The sequence below is a fragment of the Limulus polyphemus genome, unplaced genomic scaffold, assembly GCF_000517525.1.
Source record: "Limulus polyphemus unplaced genomic scaffold, Limulus_polyphemus-2.1.2 Scaffold2300, whole genome shotgun sequence".
NCBI lineage: Eukaryota > Metazoa > Arthropoda > Merostomata > Xiphosura > Limulidae > Limulus > Limulus polyphemus.
In genome coordinates this window covers 152280-169990 of record NW_013667910.1, presented here as the reverse complement: position 1 = coordinate 169990, position 17711 = coordinate 152280, and the positions used below count along the sequence as shown (strand labels likewise).

The 17711-nt window shown below is 33.6% G+C and overlaps 1 protein-coding gene across 1 annotated transcript in view; it reads right to left on the bottom strand.

Moving 5' to 3' along the window:
• The window catches only part of LOC106466556 (neuroblastoma-amplified sequence-like), a 159397-nt gene that overhangs the window by 1404 nt on the left and 140282 nt on the right, over positions 1-17711 (bottom strand). Inside the window, exons 40-46 of the mRNA XM_022394589.1 lie at positions 9457-9654; positions 6273-6418; positions 5881-5970; positions 4818-4926; positions 4283-4369; positions 2994-3127; positions 2427-2556 (exon numbers count right to left, since the gene is read on the bottom strand). Coding sequence (XP_022250297.1) covers positions 2427-2556; positions 2994-3127; positions 4283-4369; positions 4818-4926; positions 5881-5970; positions 6273-6418; positions 9457-9654 — 894 coding nt within the window. The remainder of the gene's footprint in view (positions 1-2426; positions 2557-2993; positions 3128-4282; positions 4370-4817; positions 4927-5880; positions 5971-6272; positions 6419-9456; positions 9655-17711) is intronic.

Here is a 17711-nt window from a genome sequence, read left to right as displayed (position 1 = left end):
CTGAGTATTGTTAAATCAGCACCATTCTCATACTTTAAAGAAAGTTCGAAGCCTCAGTGATTGACATATGCATATAGGCGGCCAAGCGAGTACAAGTCAAGTGAAGAGAAAACTCAAGTGCACTCCAGTCAGAAATTGAGTTAGCAAAAGAAAACGTGAAGTTAGCCGGCGTGCGAGTGATCAGCCATAATGAGCGATATTTTAAAGTGAGTTTCACAGTTTAGTAGAGATAAAGAAAATATATTGTCTTGTCAAAGGGTGTTCTAAAGTAATTAAACCCATGTGTGTGGACTTTGGCGAAAAGGAGACAATTATTTGAAGTTAAGGATACAACTGTGGTAGCGTAAGTGAATTATTCACTGATACTATTGTGATAAGAGTTGAGAAAAATAGTTCATCTTGTCAATTGGATTCTAAAGTATATCCAATACATTTTGACAAAGCATTAGCATACATGCACTGTATATTAATACAAGTTTTACATGGAGACTTTACATAAGAAAATTCTGGGATCCATAATCAAATTTCCAGGACTCTTGAATCCTGCCATTCAGGATTAAACTTGCATTATTGTTCATCAAATAAGCCCACTGGTGGAAATTTGCAACACTTTTGGGGATCAGGACATATGAGAATAACAATGGCTAACATGACAAATAAACAAACCCAACTCCTATAGCCAAACATTTTTTTATTGTTTAATTTCATATATTAAGCTATTTCATGAGGGATATTTGGATGTTTTAGAGCTCATTTTCCATGACTTTCTAAGATTTTGCAAACCTGTGCATAGGCAAGGGGCCTAGGGATACCATAGGGACAACATAAAGTTTTAAGACACATAAAAATTAAATCTGAAATATTTAACTTAAAAAAACTAATTTTATCAAAAAGAAAGATAATATGATGTGTGATCTCATTTACCTACAGCTTTAACAGATATCCTTCAACATTGAACTGATATCCATCAAAGGATATAAAAATATGCACTCGCACAAAAATGTTCACCTGCAGTAGTGTACCAATTAACTATGACTATGAATATTTGAGTAAATTGAAAAAATTATACATTATTCAAACATACGCCTATTTACACTTTTATTATTATTGATTAGAAGTGTTCTAAGATTAAATGTTTTGTAAATTGTGTAAAGTAATGAAAGTACTAAAAACAAAAGTGATGATGATCAATAAATTTGGGTGAAACACTTGTTTTTAAATCTGTAATTTTTCTTTTAGTTTTAGTCATAATAACAAGTTGAATAAGCCTAATTAAACAGTGTTATTGTTTGTTTTCTTCTTACTGTAGATAATCTGCTACAGTAAGAGGTGGAGAAACTAACCAGTAATTCTATTATAAATTAATTTTTAAATAATCTCAATGTTATTTTGCTTTTTGCAAGTTCTGCTAATGTTTTTGTCATCAGTTTTGAGTAAAGCCTAATCCTTGGTTGCTGAAAGTATAGCTCAACAAAAGTTACCACACATTAAAAACAAAACAACAGGTAGATCTAATAGTTTCTCTCATTAGAAAATGCACAAATGAGAAATCACCAGTGACCTTGAAAAACTCATCTTGTGCATCCATCTAAAATCCTAATAGATCTTGAAGTGAAATATATTTGGGTCAATCTCTGTATTAGACAAAACCATTAGTGACCTCTGAAGCTCATCTTGAGCATCCACCTACAAGTTCAAAAAATATTAAAATACACTATCTATAATTATGTGTCTTTAATAAAACCACTCATAACTAAAAAAAGCTTGTTTTGAGCATCTTTGTACACTATCATCATATCTTCTGTTGTTGTATATATGGTTCAGTGTCTGTAAGGATAACATCCATGACCCCAGAAGCTTGTCTTGAGCATCTATATAGATTTCTTAAAGCCATAGTGTCAATTGGTTGGTGTAAACTTCGACTTTAGATTTAACATTTAAGGAACAAATGAATGTTAAAAACTATGATTTGTGCATCCATCTAAAATCCCAATAGATCTTGAGGTGAAGTATATTTGGGTCAATCTCTGTATTAGACAAAACAGTGACCTCAGAAGCTCATCCTGAGCATCCACCTACAAGTTCAAAAAATATTAAAATAAACTATCTATAATTCTAATAAAAGTTTTATTAGAAGTTTTATTTCATTTTTTCTAAAACTGTCTAATAAAACCACTCAAGTATTTAACCTTGGAGTTAAAATATATATTAGCCTATTTTTTAAGAGCTAAAGAGAACATGAACTTTGAGTGAAGCATGTGTATGACTGATAAACTTATAACTTTACATTTTGAAATGTTTTACTCTTGTTGAAATACAACATAGATTACTTATCACTTATATGAATATTTATAAAACTAACATCCACAAAACCTATAATGTAATAACTATACTACTTTTCTCTGTAACCTACAGTTCAGTTCTACCTCAGGAGTAAATGAAGTTCTTGATAGTGCCTTTTTCACTAGCTTGACTGTTTCTTCTAACACTCCAGATTCAGCAGGGAGGGAAAGGAGTTTGAGTAATAATCTTGACCACACATCACCCGCTGGGTCACTATGAGATAAAGCAACGTATAGTTAAAATCTTAAAGATTTCCTAACCATTTTAGTTTAAATAACTGTTACTGACATCAACAAAAAGTTTTGTAATTAAATAGAAAGCTGAATTCAACTAATTATATATGTGGCAATTAAACTAGAAAATAGTTTTAACTTTTGAAGGGTGTGTGTACGTAACTACTTTCTTGTGTGAATAGAAGCTGCTTAATACTTTGCTGCTTATGACTAAAAAATTTTCTTCTTAGTTATCAATGCCTCTTAAATTGACTTCTGCCTTCTTTTGTTGCTATCCTTGTGATTTACAATGTCATTATTATTAAAATGACTGATCATTCCTAAATACATCCAAATGGAAACCTTTCATTACCTCATCTTTAGGCAATATCATGGAAGCACTTTCTTATTTATAACTTCGATAATAACTGTACGCACCTTGGTGTTAATGATGGCCAGCAGTTTAAAACATCAGAGAGTGCTGTTATATGTTTTATGTTTTCACTTTTATTAAGGAGGAAATCAAAAAGCTCTTGTCGGCCTTCTTCAGATAGTATCTTTTCTTCTTGAACCTGAAAATATTAATTGGAGGTAATAATAATATGAATCAAATATGACACAAAATGCGAGTGTTTCTAGTGTGGCTAAAACAAAGAAGTTTAATTTGTAACTAGTTTCAAATTAAGGTTGTGGTTAGTTTGGAATGTATTAAGTATTCTTGTCAACAGTGCAATAAAACGAGGTTCAATATAACTTGGAGAAAAATGTTTAACTATCACAAATTTATAAACACAAGAATACACAACCATTACTGAAATTCAAATAAACTGTTTATCAGTGGTCATAGCAGCTATCAAGATGAACAGGATGCTAAAAATGAATGCATTTTATTTTGATATTTTTCTACATACAGGTTATTAAGGGCAGACCTTCAGTCAATTATAAATAGGATGGTTAGAGCAGGAATAACTTCTAACCAATGACATCAAAATATGGTTATTATAGTAGTATGGTCTGCCCAATGGCCAACAAGCATGATTATTGTCTTACAATAACAAGAAACTTTCTAGGTAGTTACTAACAAACATTGTTAGCTAAGGATAAAAAACAATGACCCAAAATTATGGCTTATGAAGAAATACAGTCTCACCAATCAATAAGCATGGTCAGTATAGGAATACTCTTCAATCAACGACTCCAAATCATGGCACTTGAAAAAATCTTTATAATCAATGATCAATAATTTGTAGAGTTGGGGTTGTCATTTACTCTCTACAAAATATATACGTACAGTTATAGAGCTGTTTGAGTATATAGCACTAATGCTATTCACTTACTTTACAGAAAACAAGTTGTATAAAGCATCCAATAAAACTTGCAGATTTCATTACGAAACAAATGTCAGGTACAGTCTATTCTTGGATTTACCATTTCTCGTTGATTTGTGTTTCTCCAGGGTTACTAATGAGAGGTGGAATTCCACAAAACTGGTTTAACTTAGTAAATGAGTGGCAAAGCCAAGAAAAGACTAGACTTCACACTTCTTTCTTACAGGAACTTGGAAATGTTATTGATGAGAAGAAAACAACAACAAAATGATCAATAAGCAAGATCATTGAAATACTTTCCAATTAAAGACGAACAAGTGTAGTGCATGACAGACTACATTTGAATCAATAACTAACAAACATAACAACTAAAGAAATAGTTTCCAAACAAATACTAACATGAAAGTCTGGCCAGCTATCAGTGATCACTACCTGAGTCCTGAACAATAAAAGGAGTGCCAAGTCTTCTGGTAGAAGATCAACAGTCTAGAGAAAATGAAATACTTCTAATATCACTAGATAATGTTATTTTCATAAAAGACAGAACACTGGCTTTATCAGCTCTTAACTCTGCATTACAAATTTACATTTTCTTTCTTCAAATTTTAATAAACTAAATATTCTATTATTTAACAAAACATAATATTACTACTGATTCAGAAAAAACTCCTTAATCTCTCCAGTAACAATAAAACTTTATTCATTATTGTCGAAACAAATCAATTAATCTTTTTAATAAAAGTATAATTTAGCAAAAACTTAACATTTCTACTGGAAGTGAACCTTTATTGATAGTTATAAAAACTCAAATTATTCTCAATAAATTCCAAATTGATTCTAAGTTAACAGTACGAACTTAGTTAAGACTAGACGTAAATACATTAACTTGTCTAATACCAAAAACATACGAGAAAAGATCCAAAAATTGACTAACTTTTTCCAAGAGCTGCAACACTCTTAATCTTAAACTGACAGGAACTGAGGAATCATTACAAAATGGTCGTAAAACTTCCAATGCCAATTCTCCTGTTAATAACTCTTCACTGAAAACAAGTATTATTATAAACAAAACACATTTTAATTCTAACAGAATTATTAATTAAGTTACTGAAACTAAACTATATTTTGGTAAAATTAACAAATTATGCATGAAACTCCACTTTAGATTTGCTGTAACTACTACAATATAAGGTAAACACATTTTTCAAACACAGATGAGTACTAAGACAATGTAATATTCACAAAGGAAACTGAACACATCTAATAAAATAGTGATAAAGTTATATTTCACATCAATGATAATTTCATGCAAGCAGATTTTAGGCATTTAACAAAAATATCAGAACAAAACTTTTACAACATAATGTGATATTATGGTTAAATAATAAGTATAAGAAACATTTTTTAAGACTTTTATCAAATTTAAAGTTGAGATAATCAAAGCATGGCTCTAATGAAGTAAATTACTGTTGTATAGCTTCTACAAATTGTGACATTTCACAAACCTTAAAACTCACATGCTAATGAACAAGACAAATCTTGAAACTAAATAAAAACATATTAACCAGCCATGGAAGGTCTTTTCATACTTTATTTTTAAATAAAGATGTATAAAATTTTGCTATAATATGTAAAGAAAAACGTGAAGTAGAAACAAATGTTTATTATTAACAGTTGTCAATAACATTTGTATATTCTTCTGTGAGCACAAGTAGTTAATGAAAGTTGACAGCATATATATGTATATGTCTATGGTGAAATATACTCTTTTTTTTTAAAGGAAGTTGTAAATTAAATTCTAAATTAATTTAAACAAAACCTGTCTTGTAAATTCCAACAATTTTATTTTAGGAGAAGTGAGTGCAAAGATAATGTAGATGAAGTGAAATCCCTTTAAATAGGTAAAAGATCTGTGAGACTAGTCAAATTAACTTTTCAGTGAACATATTTCATACAAATCTCATTATTAAAATCTTATTACTAAACAGCACACTTACGTATTATCTGACAACTGTTTGAGTATTGCATCCAAAATATTCAAAGGATCAGATTTCTCTAAAGCTGGATGTAAAGTTTTATCTGGATTTCTGGAAAAAAACAAAAATCTGTTTTCAAGAAAAATATTAAACCTTGATCTTAAAACTATTCTTATCAATCTAGTTGAAATTATTTGTAAATTCAAAAAACAGATGTATAGATGTAATACAGATGTATAGCACATGTTTAAGAAATAGCTGGATATTATTCTGTGCTCACTTTCTACCAACCTATCTCATTTAAGAAACATGAGATAATATTTGAAAGAAGTCTAAAATTAATAATAATTTGATTCCTTCCCTTCAAGAAACATACGTTCCATGTTCTACTTATTCCAAAATAGGAAAGGTACCTGAGCTGTTCTGTCACTAAAGTGATGGATTCAGTGAAAGCATCCATTGGTTCCCAGGCCATTTCAGGTGGACAGAGAGCCAGAAGGTTCTGTAGCAAAGAGTGAGGTTGGGCCTCCATTACTGCACGCAAAAGCATTACTCGTACCTGAAAGATACATGTTATTGTAATGGGGTAACGTTTGGGGTTGTGAGAGAAATTATGAAATTTTACTTAAGTATACTATAATGTTTAAAAAGAAGACTATTTCCTGGTTTCTTTAACTTACCTCCCACTCAGTATTTATCAGTTGTTAATTCTAAACAGGAATATATTCTAGTCTACATGAAAACAGTCACATCCAGAATTTTACATGATGTTAGTCTTACATGAATGATTATTTTTCTAATTGTTTTATATACATTCAAACAAATAGGTGATGCACTTGTATCTGATATCATTTCCTTGGAATAAGGATTAATACATTATGCCATTCTAATGATATGTCCCACTAAATCAACATCAGAATAAAATAAGTGTGGAAATTTTTAGTTAATACACATATAGCAGTCACAGTTTATCATAGTACAATACATTATGACAGAATAACAAAAGGAAAGCTAATAAGTTGTACTTGATTTAAAAAGGGCAGTACAACTTGTTTTTTATGTTATCATAAGTTTATCAACATATGGCAGTGAGATACTGTTCTAAAGATCTTGTATTACTCCCCACAGTTTAGCCAAGTTGTTTCATTGCCATTTGATCTTCTCAGTTTTCAAATAAGCCCATACAGCCTTAATAATATTCATATCAAGGACTTTGTGCAGATTAAACCATGGTTGTGAGTATTACATCAACCTCTTTGTATCTCTGGTATTATTTCACCACATTTGCTGCATGTCTAAGATCACTGTCTTAGTGCAAGATGAATCCCTGAGCAACAGGTCATGTTCTTAAAGGAGTCACATAATAGATAAGAATGCTTGTACCTGTCAGCAGAAGGATGCTGACAAGTGGAAGACTTATAAAACTACTTATAACACCTTTGTGAAAGACTTATAACACCACCGACTGAAATGCAGCCAACACCAATATTGGTCTCCCAGCATCCTTCATTGGAGGTGTAGTATGTTGATCATGATAATGTTCTCTCCCTGCCACTGAATAAACTATTATTAACTGTTGCCAAACATACCATTATTTGAAGTTTGATGCTTATTTTAGCCTTTTGGTTTGGTAACTTAAACAATGATTTATGAGCAGATAAACATCCACTGAAGCCACTTTGTGCTAATGTATATCTTACTGATCTAGAGGCAACTTTCACACCCGTACTTATAATTAGATCACTGGCAAGATCTTTATTGGACTGCATTGTTTTATGTACCCTTGGTATCACTTTTGTAGAATTTGGACTTTCTACCTAATCTGTTCTATTATCAACAGTACTAGTTTAATGTTCCTTCTTCAGAGTTTCTATACAGGTCACACTGAAACATGAAATTTTGCCTCAGGCTGCCACAAGAAGAAATCTTCACTAACCAAAACTTTTATCATGTGTGATTTGTATCTTGAGAGTCATGAATATATTCACTACACTACTACAGAGAATATGATACATTCATAAGCATTATGGTGGTGTGGCACAGTCTGACTGGTTGAAAGACAGACAATCACAATAAAAACTATCAACATGACTGTGCTCTGGTGTAGTTCAGTTTCATACAATAGAGGGGTAGCAGTATCATAATATATGAATTTTATACTCATTTTGTTCCCTGTTTCCATAATTATTTCCAATAACGTATGTGTTATGCGCAATCTCAGAATTCGGTCATCCACTGAAAAATGACCATTTCACAATTATCAAGAACCCAAATGAAATGTTATTTCAGTTTTTGTGCAAATAATTTTGCTCAAATTGCAAAATACCAAATAAACAATGAACAGAGCAGGAAAAATGAGACAGCTGTTTTGATCACTGTGTAAAAACTATTTAAACAAATTGAGAAATCTAAAATATCAAAGAGGCAAAGAACAAAACATGAAACAGCATTTCATTTTGGTCTTTGATAATTTTGATATGCTCAAATTGGGAAATGGTGATTTCTTTTATTGAATGACTGAATTCTGAATTAAGATTAACATATATATCACTAGCAAATGTATCCATGTCTCACACACCATTTAATTTTCCTAGCTTCCTGGGGATGATGGGAAGGTACATCATTCACTGTGCAGGTTTACTGAATATAGGTGATGAGCAAAGATACCCATTTTTATATAAAATTTAAACGGCTGCCAAACTCTAACCATTCTTCAAATTGCATATCCATTTAAACTCAATCTATGGGTGTCTACCTGAGTCCCACTTTCAAATTTAATTGAAATTTGTTCCGTCAGTTCCTCACAACAACAACGAACAACTCTGTTTTATATATATTACAATATATAGTTGTCCACAAGAAAGCAAGCTAGATAAGTTTGGCTGCATATTCTATTACAATTTTTCTTCACAAATATGAATTTAACTATGCCAAATATAAGCTTTTATTATGCACAATTAAACTGTACTGCATTTTCTATTCACAGATGGTATACATGTCTGTCACAGTCAAAATGAGATATTTTAACCCTTTCACTGAGGCTGAACGTATATTTCCTTGTGCTGCAGTGAATGGGTTAAAAAGTGTAAGTTAAAAAAACATCCTCCTCCTCCAAAAATTGTGATCTTTACAATGACAATTCATATCAATATGAAGATACGATTACTTTTTAAGGAATTGTGTTTTGAGAATATTATTTAGAGGATTTTCCATAAAAATTTAATGCAGTATAAAGATTACTGGACAAATTAGACTACTGATGTGTGGTAATACTCTTTTTGTTGAGTTGTTTGTTCGTGCTTCAAGTAACAGCCGAACAACAAGAAAATGTATAAATGCATTTATGTTTTATTTGATTGTATAATCTTAACCTTATTCATAACAAATGAAGCACAGTATGACCTAAATCATAACTGAAAGTTCATATGTCAAATCAACCATTCTTCTTTGCATTTCCAATGATGTAGAAATTATCCATTGTAACAGTTTTATAACACTATTCCTAAAACAAGAAAGCAGAATTGATTCATTGCACAACCCCTTAATTAAAATGGTATCTAAAACATATATATATATATAAACATAAGATTTTCATACTTTTTCAGGAACAGAACGAGACAGATCAAATTCTTCAGCATAGCCCTGGATAGCAGCATTAGATGAGGTCTTCATCTCAACAACAATTTCATCTTCAAGACGTTTAAAGTGTTCAAAATTATGATGAAGTTGCTCAAGAACTTCTTCCCATTTTTCACTTAAGAAATACAATACAAAGGTAAAAACTCCAATTATGTACTGTGATAAAAAATATATAGAACTGTAAAGAATTTGTTTTAAAGTTGCTTAACTACAAAAAATTACAAAAACTGTGCATACTACTAAGCAAGTTCAAAAACAAATGTTAACATTTTCTTATTTTGAAAATGTATTTCCGATAGGTACTTACTTTCTCTCACCCAAAGCTATTTTGATCCTGGTCTGCCCTCTAAGCATTGCTAAAAACAATTTTGCTACAGCACTCCAGTCTTTATATGTCATCAGTTTTCCACAATTTTAGGACATTTGCTGATCATGTGATTACTCTTCACCAACTGATCTGTGCCATCTATACTGGTGCAGCTAGCTCCCTCTACTATTCTAGAACAATCTTCACTTTTGAAATAGGGAAGGCACAAACCATACACACCAGCATCTCAGTGGGGAGGAAAGGTGGGAAATGGGTGAGGGATGGTAAGTACCTATCGGAAGTACATTTTTAGAGTAAGAAAATGTTAACTTCTGAAAAGGTACTACCTCATCGCACCCAAAGCTAGAATACCACATTGCCAAGGTGGAAGGACTGGTGAGAGCTCATCAATCTCAAATCAAGTAGAAAGTGACCACACTAAAAGAATGGGTGTGCTAGAATATGAAAAAAAAGCACACCAGTGGGGTACAGCACTACTTTTGGAACAGGTATGCTCTTCGCCCAGCAATCAATACAATAACACAATTGGGGAAGAACTGAATTGACAGGCACAACTGAAGTAAAAAAAGAGAGACGTACAGCACTGAATCAGTGTAGGAAGTGCTGGTTAACTATGACATGAATCAGTGTGGTGGTGACAAACACGGAAAGGTTTGTGTGTATGCAAGTACTTTCCCTTAGATGTGTGTGCCAAGGGAAGTGCCTTGGGTCACAACAGATTCCACCAAGTGCAGTCCATCCAGGCAAAACATCCAGTGGAAACACCATGTATAAGATATAACGACCAAGAAGTATGGTCTGCCTGAGCAAAAACATCAGGAGAAGCACCTTGGATATGGAGGATTATGAAAGATATAAATTACTGTTATGAGTGCAATTGTGAGGGTCATCATAATGAGCCCTCTGTTCACATCCATGTCATAATGAGTCATCAAAAGAAATAAGACATAGTACTGAACATAGTAACAGTGAGTCATAGTATTGTGACAGTAAATGAGCTGGATAGAATGATAAAATAACAATACATGGCTAGGGCTTGAGGGCCATGAATGTATCTGAATAGGTCAAGTGTGGTCCGCTAGGCAAAAAACATCCAAAGGAAGCACCTTGGGATACGTCGGATTATGCCAAGTGTGATCCATATGGGTAAAAACATCCAATGGAAGCACCTTGCATAAGAACTTGAGATTACCAATTGCAGTTCATCTTGGCACAGAACATCCAGGGGAAGTGCTATTGGTTACATCAGATTATGCAAAGTGTGGTTCATCTAGAAAAGAAGGGGGGAATATGCACTGGGGAGTCCAGAGGAACGACACACCAGAGACAGTGCAATGGGTGTCTGCATTTCCCTATTTCGAAAAGCAGATAGACCCTGATTGTAGGAATCATGAGTCAGTAGGGATAGGCAGCAATACCCATCTCTTTTACACATGAGGTCCATAAGTGACAGTCCTTTATAAACGAAACTAGTCACTTTTAGTAAAAAAAAAAGATACACATACTACCAGACAAACTGCTAGTGATCTTACAGAAACACCCAATATGAAGCATACCTGACCAGATATCACCCACCACCAGGTGGAATCCTAAAATAGATGTATAAACGAAAAATACAGAGGAAAAGTAATATGTTGACTTACCCCAGTCAAAGGGGGATAGATGCGAGTAGAATTCCCACAGGAGAAAGATAATACTTGCCCAAGGAAGACGCAACCTGGTCATGCAGATAATGTGCGACGAATGTATTGAGAGTTGTCTACAGCCCAGCCTGAATGATCTCCTCCAAAAGTTGGCAAAGGCAAGCAGTTAAAGACATAATTAGATGATGAATTGGGTGTGCAGAAACTTCGTGCAGATGGCGACCTTCCACGGACAAGTCAAATATGGCAGTCATATGAGTTGATGAACCCCAACCAGTGAGTGCAATAGGAGCATATCAAGGGACAAGGAGGGAATCCTTGGAACAATAACATGATAGGAAGCAGTACAAGCCACATGACATCTCAGGGAATGAACTGGACAAAGAATTCTATCCAGAACCTAATGGGAATACAAGTAGAAAGTGGAAGGTAAGGAAACAGGAGAGAAAGCCAAAGCATCTGCCCAGGCAGCAAATGTCTAGGGAAGGAAGGCCCAATCAGGATAGAGGATAACATAAGAGGAATGATAAAGAATGTGGGAAACATCAATGGGATAAATATTGGAATGACGATGACAGCAAGCAAGGAGGAGGTAAAAGATAACTTAAGGGACAGATGGTACAAAGAACATGTAGGAATGGGTTCAAACGGAGAGCTGGACAGGGCATGAAGGACAAAATTCGAATTAAATATGGTAAATAAAGGGATGTGGAGGATGGACAAGATGAAAGGAATGGAAAAGGAGGGAAAGAACAGGGAAGAAGAAAGTTTTTCAGAAATGGAAGAATCAGAAGGTGTTTGACAGGGCAGCCCTATAACTAGAAACAGTTGACACAGACCAATCATGATTAAACAACCAGGTGAAGAAATGGGAAAGATGAGGTACCAAAGGACAGGAAGTGCAGAAGCCATGGCAAACAGACCAAGGTCTGAAGGTTAGACCACTGCCTCTGGTACACAGACAAGGAGGAAGGTCGAATGGAATGGGAAAGATGCTACACAAGGAGTGAGTCTCTGAGCTGAGGCAAGGGACAGGACAAAAGCCATGCGTAAAGATGGAGTTTGGTGACGTCAGAACTATGTTTGATCCCAGTCGTCGGAGGAAAGACTGGGACAGAGGTAAGGACAGGGGATGTCGTTCCAGTAGGGGCTAGAACAGAGGGAACAACAGCTGAGCAGGACAAGACAACAAGTGGCTGGATAAGGGAAAATACTCTGGACAGGAGTCTGATTGGAGGGTAGGCATATAGTTGAAGACCCCTTCATGGTTTTCCAGTGAGTGGCAAACACATCTATATGCAGTGTTCCCAGTGGAGAATACACTCACTGAAATACCTGTGGAAGAAGGAACCACTCTGTGAGGAGAACCTGGTTGGGTAGAGATAAGCAATTGGCCACCAGATTCATCATGCCAGGAACATGACAAACCAAGATTGCCATGCAGTTGTTATGGGCCCAGTAAAGAAGATCCAGAGTCTGAAAACACAGAGATCTGGATTTGGTTACCTCTTGCTTGGTGATATAAATGACAACAGTGGAATAGTTGGAATGAACCATAACCACCTGCCCCTCAGGTGTGGAAGGAAATGATATAGAGTCTTATGAACTGGCAAAAGCAATACCAGGATGTTGAAAATAGAGTGGCCTCCTTGACAGACCATCAACCAGAAATCTCTTGGGAATCAAAGAAAGCCTCCCAACCCACCAAGGAAGCATCAGTAAACAGTTGAGGCTCTGGACAAGGTGTAGGAATGGAAACCCCACCGAGGTCAGTTCCCTGTCTAGCCACCAAGCAAGGTTGGCCCTGATCCAGGATTAATGGTAATGAGATGGTCCAAGGGATCACGGGAGAAGTTTCATTGGATGAGAAGCAGTTACTGAAGGGAATGCATGTGAGTTCAACCCAAGGGAATGAGGGTTTCCAAGGAAGCCCACTTCCCCAAAAGAGAAAGAGAACCCCTCATGCATTGAGAAAAGGAGAAGGCAAGGCCATTGAGACTGCTCACTCCATATCCCTGAGCTGAAGTGGAGAAGGCTGGGCCTGATGAAGATGGAAATTGAAGAAAAAAATCCCAATGGAATAAGATACTGAGTGGCGTTAAGAATGAACCTCTCCAATTGGAAAAGAAAACCCCACCCAATTAGCTTCCCGAAGAAGTAAGCAGGAGTGATTGACTGACTGAGCACGGGAAGAGGAGAGCAGTCCACGAAAAGGAGAGCCCAAAGACCCAACAAGTGAAAATGATGGGCAAAAGAGCATACCACTCAACAAAACACAAGAAGCTAAATAAGGACCAAATGGCAGTGCCCGGAACTGGCACTGTTTGTTTGTTATATAATTCCCAACATTACAAAAAGAGAAATGTAACATGTTTCCAAATAAGATGAGACCAATACAGTAACATACACAGGAAATAGAAATTAAATGAAACAGAACATCTCATTGTAAAAACATTTTTTCATAGTAAATAAAGCAATATTTATTAAAATTAAATTATTATTCACTAAATCTTTGACAATATATAAAATATATTTATAGAACAAATCATCTGATTTAGAAGAAGTAAGATAAACTAGAACTCTCTCTGGTAGTGAAAGATTTCAATAATTACTGTTATTCGAAACAAAACATTTTTACAAGGCTACTGTGAATTAATAAATCAGTTTCATTTTTCTGTTTCTTTTTAATAGTACTCAAATTATTACCAACAATTAGAAATTTCTTCAGAGACAATATTCATTATTCATTTCCATAAAAAAACAAATGCAGGTATTTCTAACGATTTGTTTCACTTATTTTATACACTTTCTCTGTAGATGTTGTAGCATTAAAACAATATACATGTTGATTTTTGGGAAGCCACTGTAGATTTCATAACACAGGATACAATTTGTGAATCTGTTGTAATAAATTATTATTTAACCCTCATTAATCATTACTGTCATTTTTTAATATATTCTCAAGAAAATCTTTGTTTAAAGAAATAATTTTTAAAAAGTACCTAAATTCCTATATGTAAAATGTGATATATCTAGAAGTAAGTATCTACATGATTCCATTTCAGTTTTATAATTCTGGATTTCAAATGTTATATGTGGATGGGTATTGAGGCTAGTGTTTCTAAAGTTATACAAGAGGTAAAATCACTTTCAATGGGATATTGAAAGAAGAAAGAAGCAAGGAACATTATATACTAAGTTTTGGTTTCTGGGTCATTGTCAATTTATGCACCTTACTACTTATAATTTCTTTTCTTTTCATAAGCCATATTCATTCTGCTCTGTAGGTGGAGATGCTGATGGGGCCAAGGTTTTTGTTTGCTTGTTTGCTATTAAGCCACCCAATGGGCTATCTGTGCTGTGCCAACCATGGGTATCAAAACCCAATTTGTAGTGTTATAAGTCCTCAGACACACCCTGAGCTACTGGGGTCAGGGACCAAGATATTACAAAGCTCAAGCAAGACCCACACCTTAGCTATAAGAATACATCGAAACATCTAAGAAACATAGCAAGAATGAGTATTTTAATTTAAAAATGAAGAAAGCATCAAATGAGAAACTGAAACACGTATATTAAAAAAATAAATGATAGCACACAGCATCAGCTCAAGGATATCTTCATTAAATACAACAAAAACTGAAAATATAAAAGTGAATGATATCTTATGATTAGCACCATTAAAAAAATGTATCAAGAGCAAATAAATATAACATTTCATGAGGTACAGTGGAATGGTAAAGACGATAATAACAAATTCTGTTTGGAAAAAATTGGCAATAAGGGACAATGAATGACAATAATCCACGAGCCAAAGATAAAAATGAATGAAGTTTGACATAAGTATCAGTTCATACCTTCTGAGACCAAAAAAAAATTTGCTACAAAAATCTGCAACAAAAGGAACCACTAAGAGTGTCCTTCTAAGTTATATCCACATATTATTAAATTTGGATTAAATGGGTCTGATCTACTGATGCATTTCTATAATGATAAATCTTTATTTCACATGTTTAAAATCAGCCACCAATGCTCTTGTTTCAAGTGATTTAACTGCAGTGAATGATCAGTAAAATTCTAATATCAATATGAGCACAAATGTAGATTTAAATAAAAACTTAACAAGTGACTAAAAATGTTCCAAAGAATATTACAACATTTTGTTATGACTGGGAAACTCGAAAGTCCAAATAGTGGTCTACGTGTCAGCCAAAAAACCTAATATTTCATGCATGACAATAGTCAAGTGTTTAACCTTTCCAAAAATTATCAAATTAGAAGAAAACATTAGAAAATATATTATGAATTGAAACAAGGACTAAGAATCTGTGAGTTCTATGAGGAATAATATGATGCCAAATCAGTAAACTATAATGGCATGGGGATGTTTGCTGTTGCAGGAGTGGTGAAATTTTGAAGAAATAACAGTGTCAAAACATCCCGGATTATTACAAAAACACCAAACGATTACTGTTTAACTGATCCTAGCCTGAAAGATAGTGTACCAAAACAGAATGTTCTTCTGAATATTTAAAAGCAGTATTTGCAGGAGGGAAAAAAGCAGCTAAAATAAATGTTATAAAATCTATAACTGAAAGACCAGTGCTAGTATAATTGAAAATTGTGGCACTAAATGAAAAAGAATGTTGCAACAGTTGCACTAATTAGCTTATAGCAACTTGGGGAAGTTGTTCAGCAAAAACTGAAGGATGTATTAACTGATCATTTTAAAAACTAGTAGCAGCTACGCCTGACTGATGTCTCACACTAACAAATACTGATTAATCATGTTCTACAAATTAATTTCTGTTAGACAATATTGTGATTTTGAGTATAAATATAACATGTAAATAAAAACAATACCTTTGGAATTTTCAAAGAAACATGAGTATTGGTATTCAAGACTTTCCATCATGTAAATTCAGCAGAGCGAGATGATTTTGAATTTCGTTTCCATCACTTAGCTCATTTTCCTGCTACCATAATGTTAGAAAATATGCATTTCTGCCTATTGCCAATTCTGCCATTTTTGTGAAAAAAGTGAAATTTGATCATCTTTGAAACCACCCAATCTGTCAATCTTCTTAAATTGAAAAATCGTTATTTCAGTAGTTATATATAGTATGACAAATTTTTATGCCATAATTCAATTTGTTTCTAAATAAAAGCTTTCATAATATACCCTGTTATCTTCTCATTACTAAACACCAAACACTGCATCAATAATTCATAATAAACAGCAGTGGATCTCTAAGATATAAGGTACTCATGGGTGGCATTAGAAGGGTTCTTGTTTTGGACAACATATTTTACACTTTCTTGAATGTCTACACATTTATAAACTCAATAGTGTGTGAGCTTACTACATTTGATAATTCCTTCATTATTTTACAGTAGGCTAATGCCTATACATCTCTCTGTATGTCTGCATGTTTCTTAATCTGTCTATCTGTCCATTCTTTGCATCTCAATGTTCTATCTTCAATAGCAAGTGGAGCAATTGTAGAAAGTTAGCTACAAATTATGTTTACATATTGTCATATTGGATAAATAGAGAATAGCAGTATTCTAATAAGTTATTCTTTTCCTTTACAGAATCTGGTGTGTGGTAAAATATTTGTATATGCATGAGCTGAAAAAAAATGTCTGCATTTAACCTAGACTCATATGTTATTACCTCAACTAACAAAAATTAATTTGTCCAAGTGTATTTGCCATAAGGAAGGTATATCCAGAAAACTCACTCAGTTCACCAATATAAAAAAAATGTTTGAACAAAATCAGACTAGTTGTTCAAGAAATATGCCATTGACAAGTCAAGCATGTGAAGTTGTCCATGCAAATAGTAAGTGTCAGCATTCACTTACAATAATAAAAAAAAGCACAACCAGAGATTAAGATGAGTCAATATGGCTGTAACACACACAAACAGAATTATAGTATTTTGGCACTTGTGTATAAAGTTAAAATCATAAATAATATTCAACGTTAAACTGGTACACAATTAAAAACATTTTATTTAGGCCTATCAATGGCCTTCAAAAAGTTGACAACTCTACATGTTTCGACGTTACATCATCATCCACAGGAGTTGAAACATGTAGAGTTATCAACTTTTTGAAGGCCATTGATAGGCCTAAATAAAATGTTTTTAATTTTGTACCAGTTTAACGTTGAATATTATTTATGATTTTAACTTTATACACAAGTGCCAAAATACTATAATTCATTAAAAGTTGTCT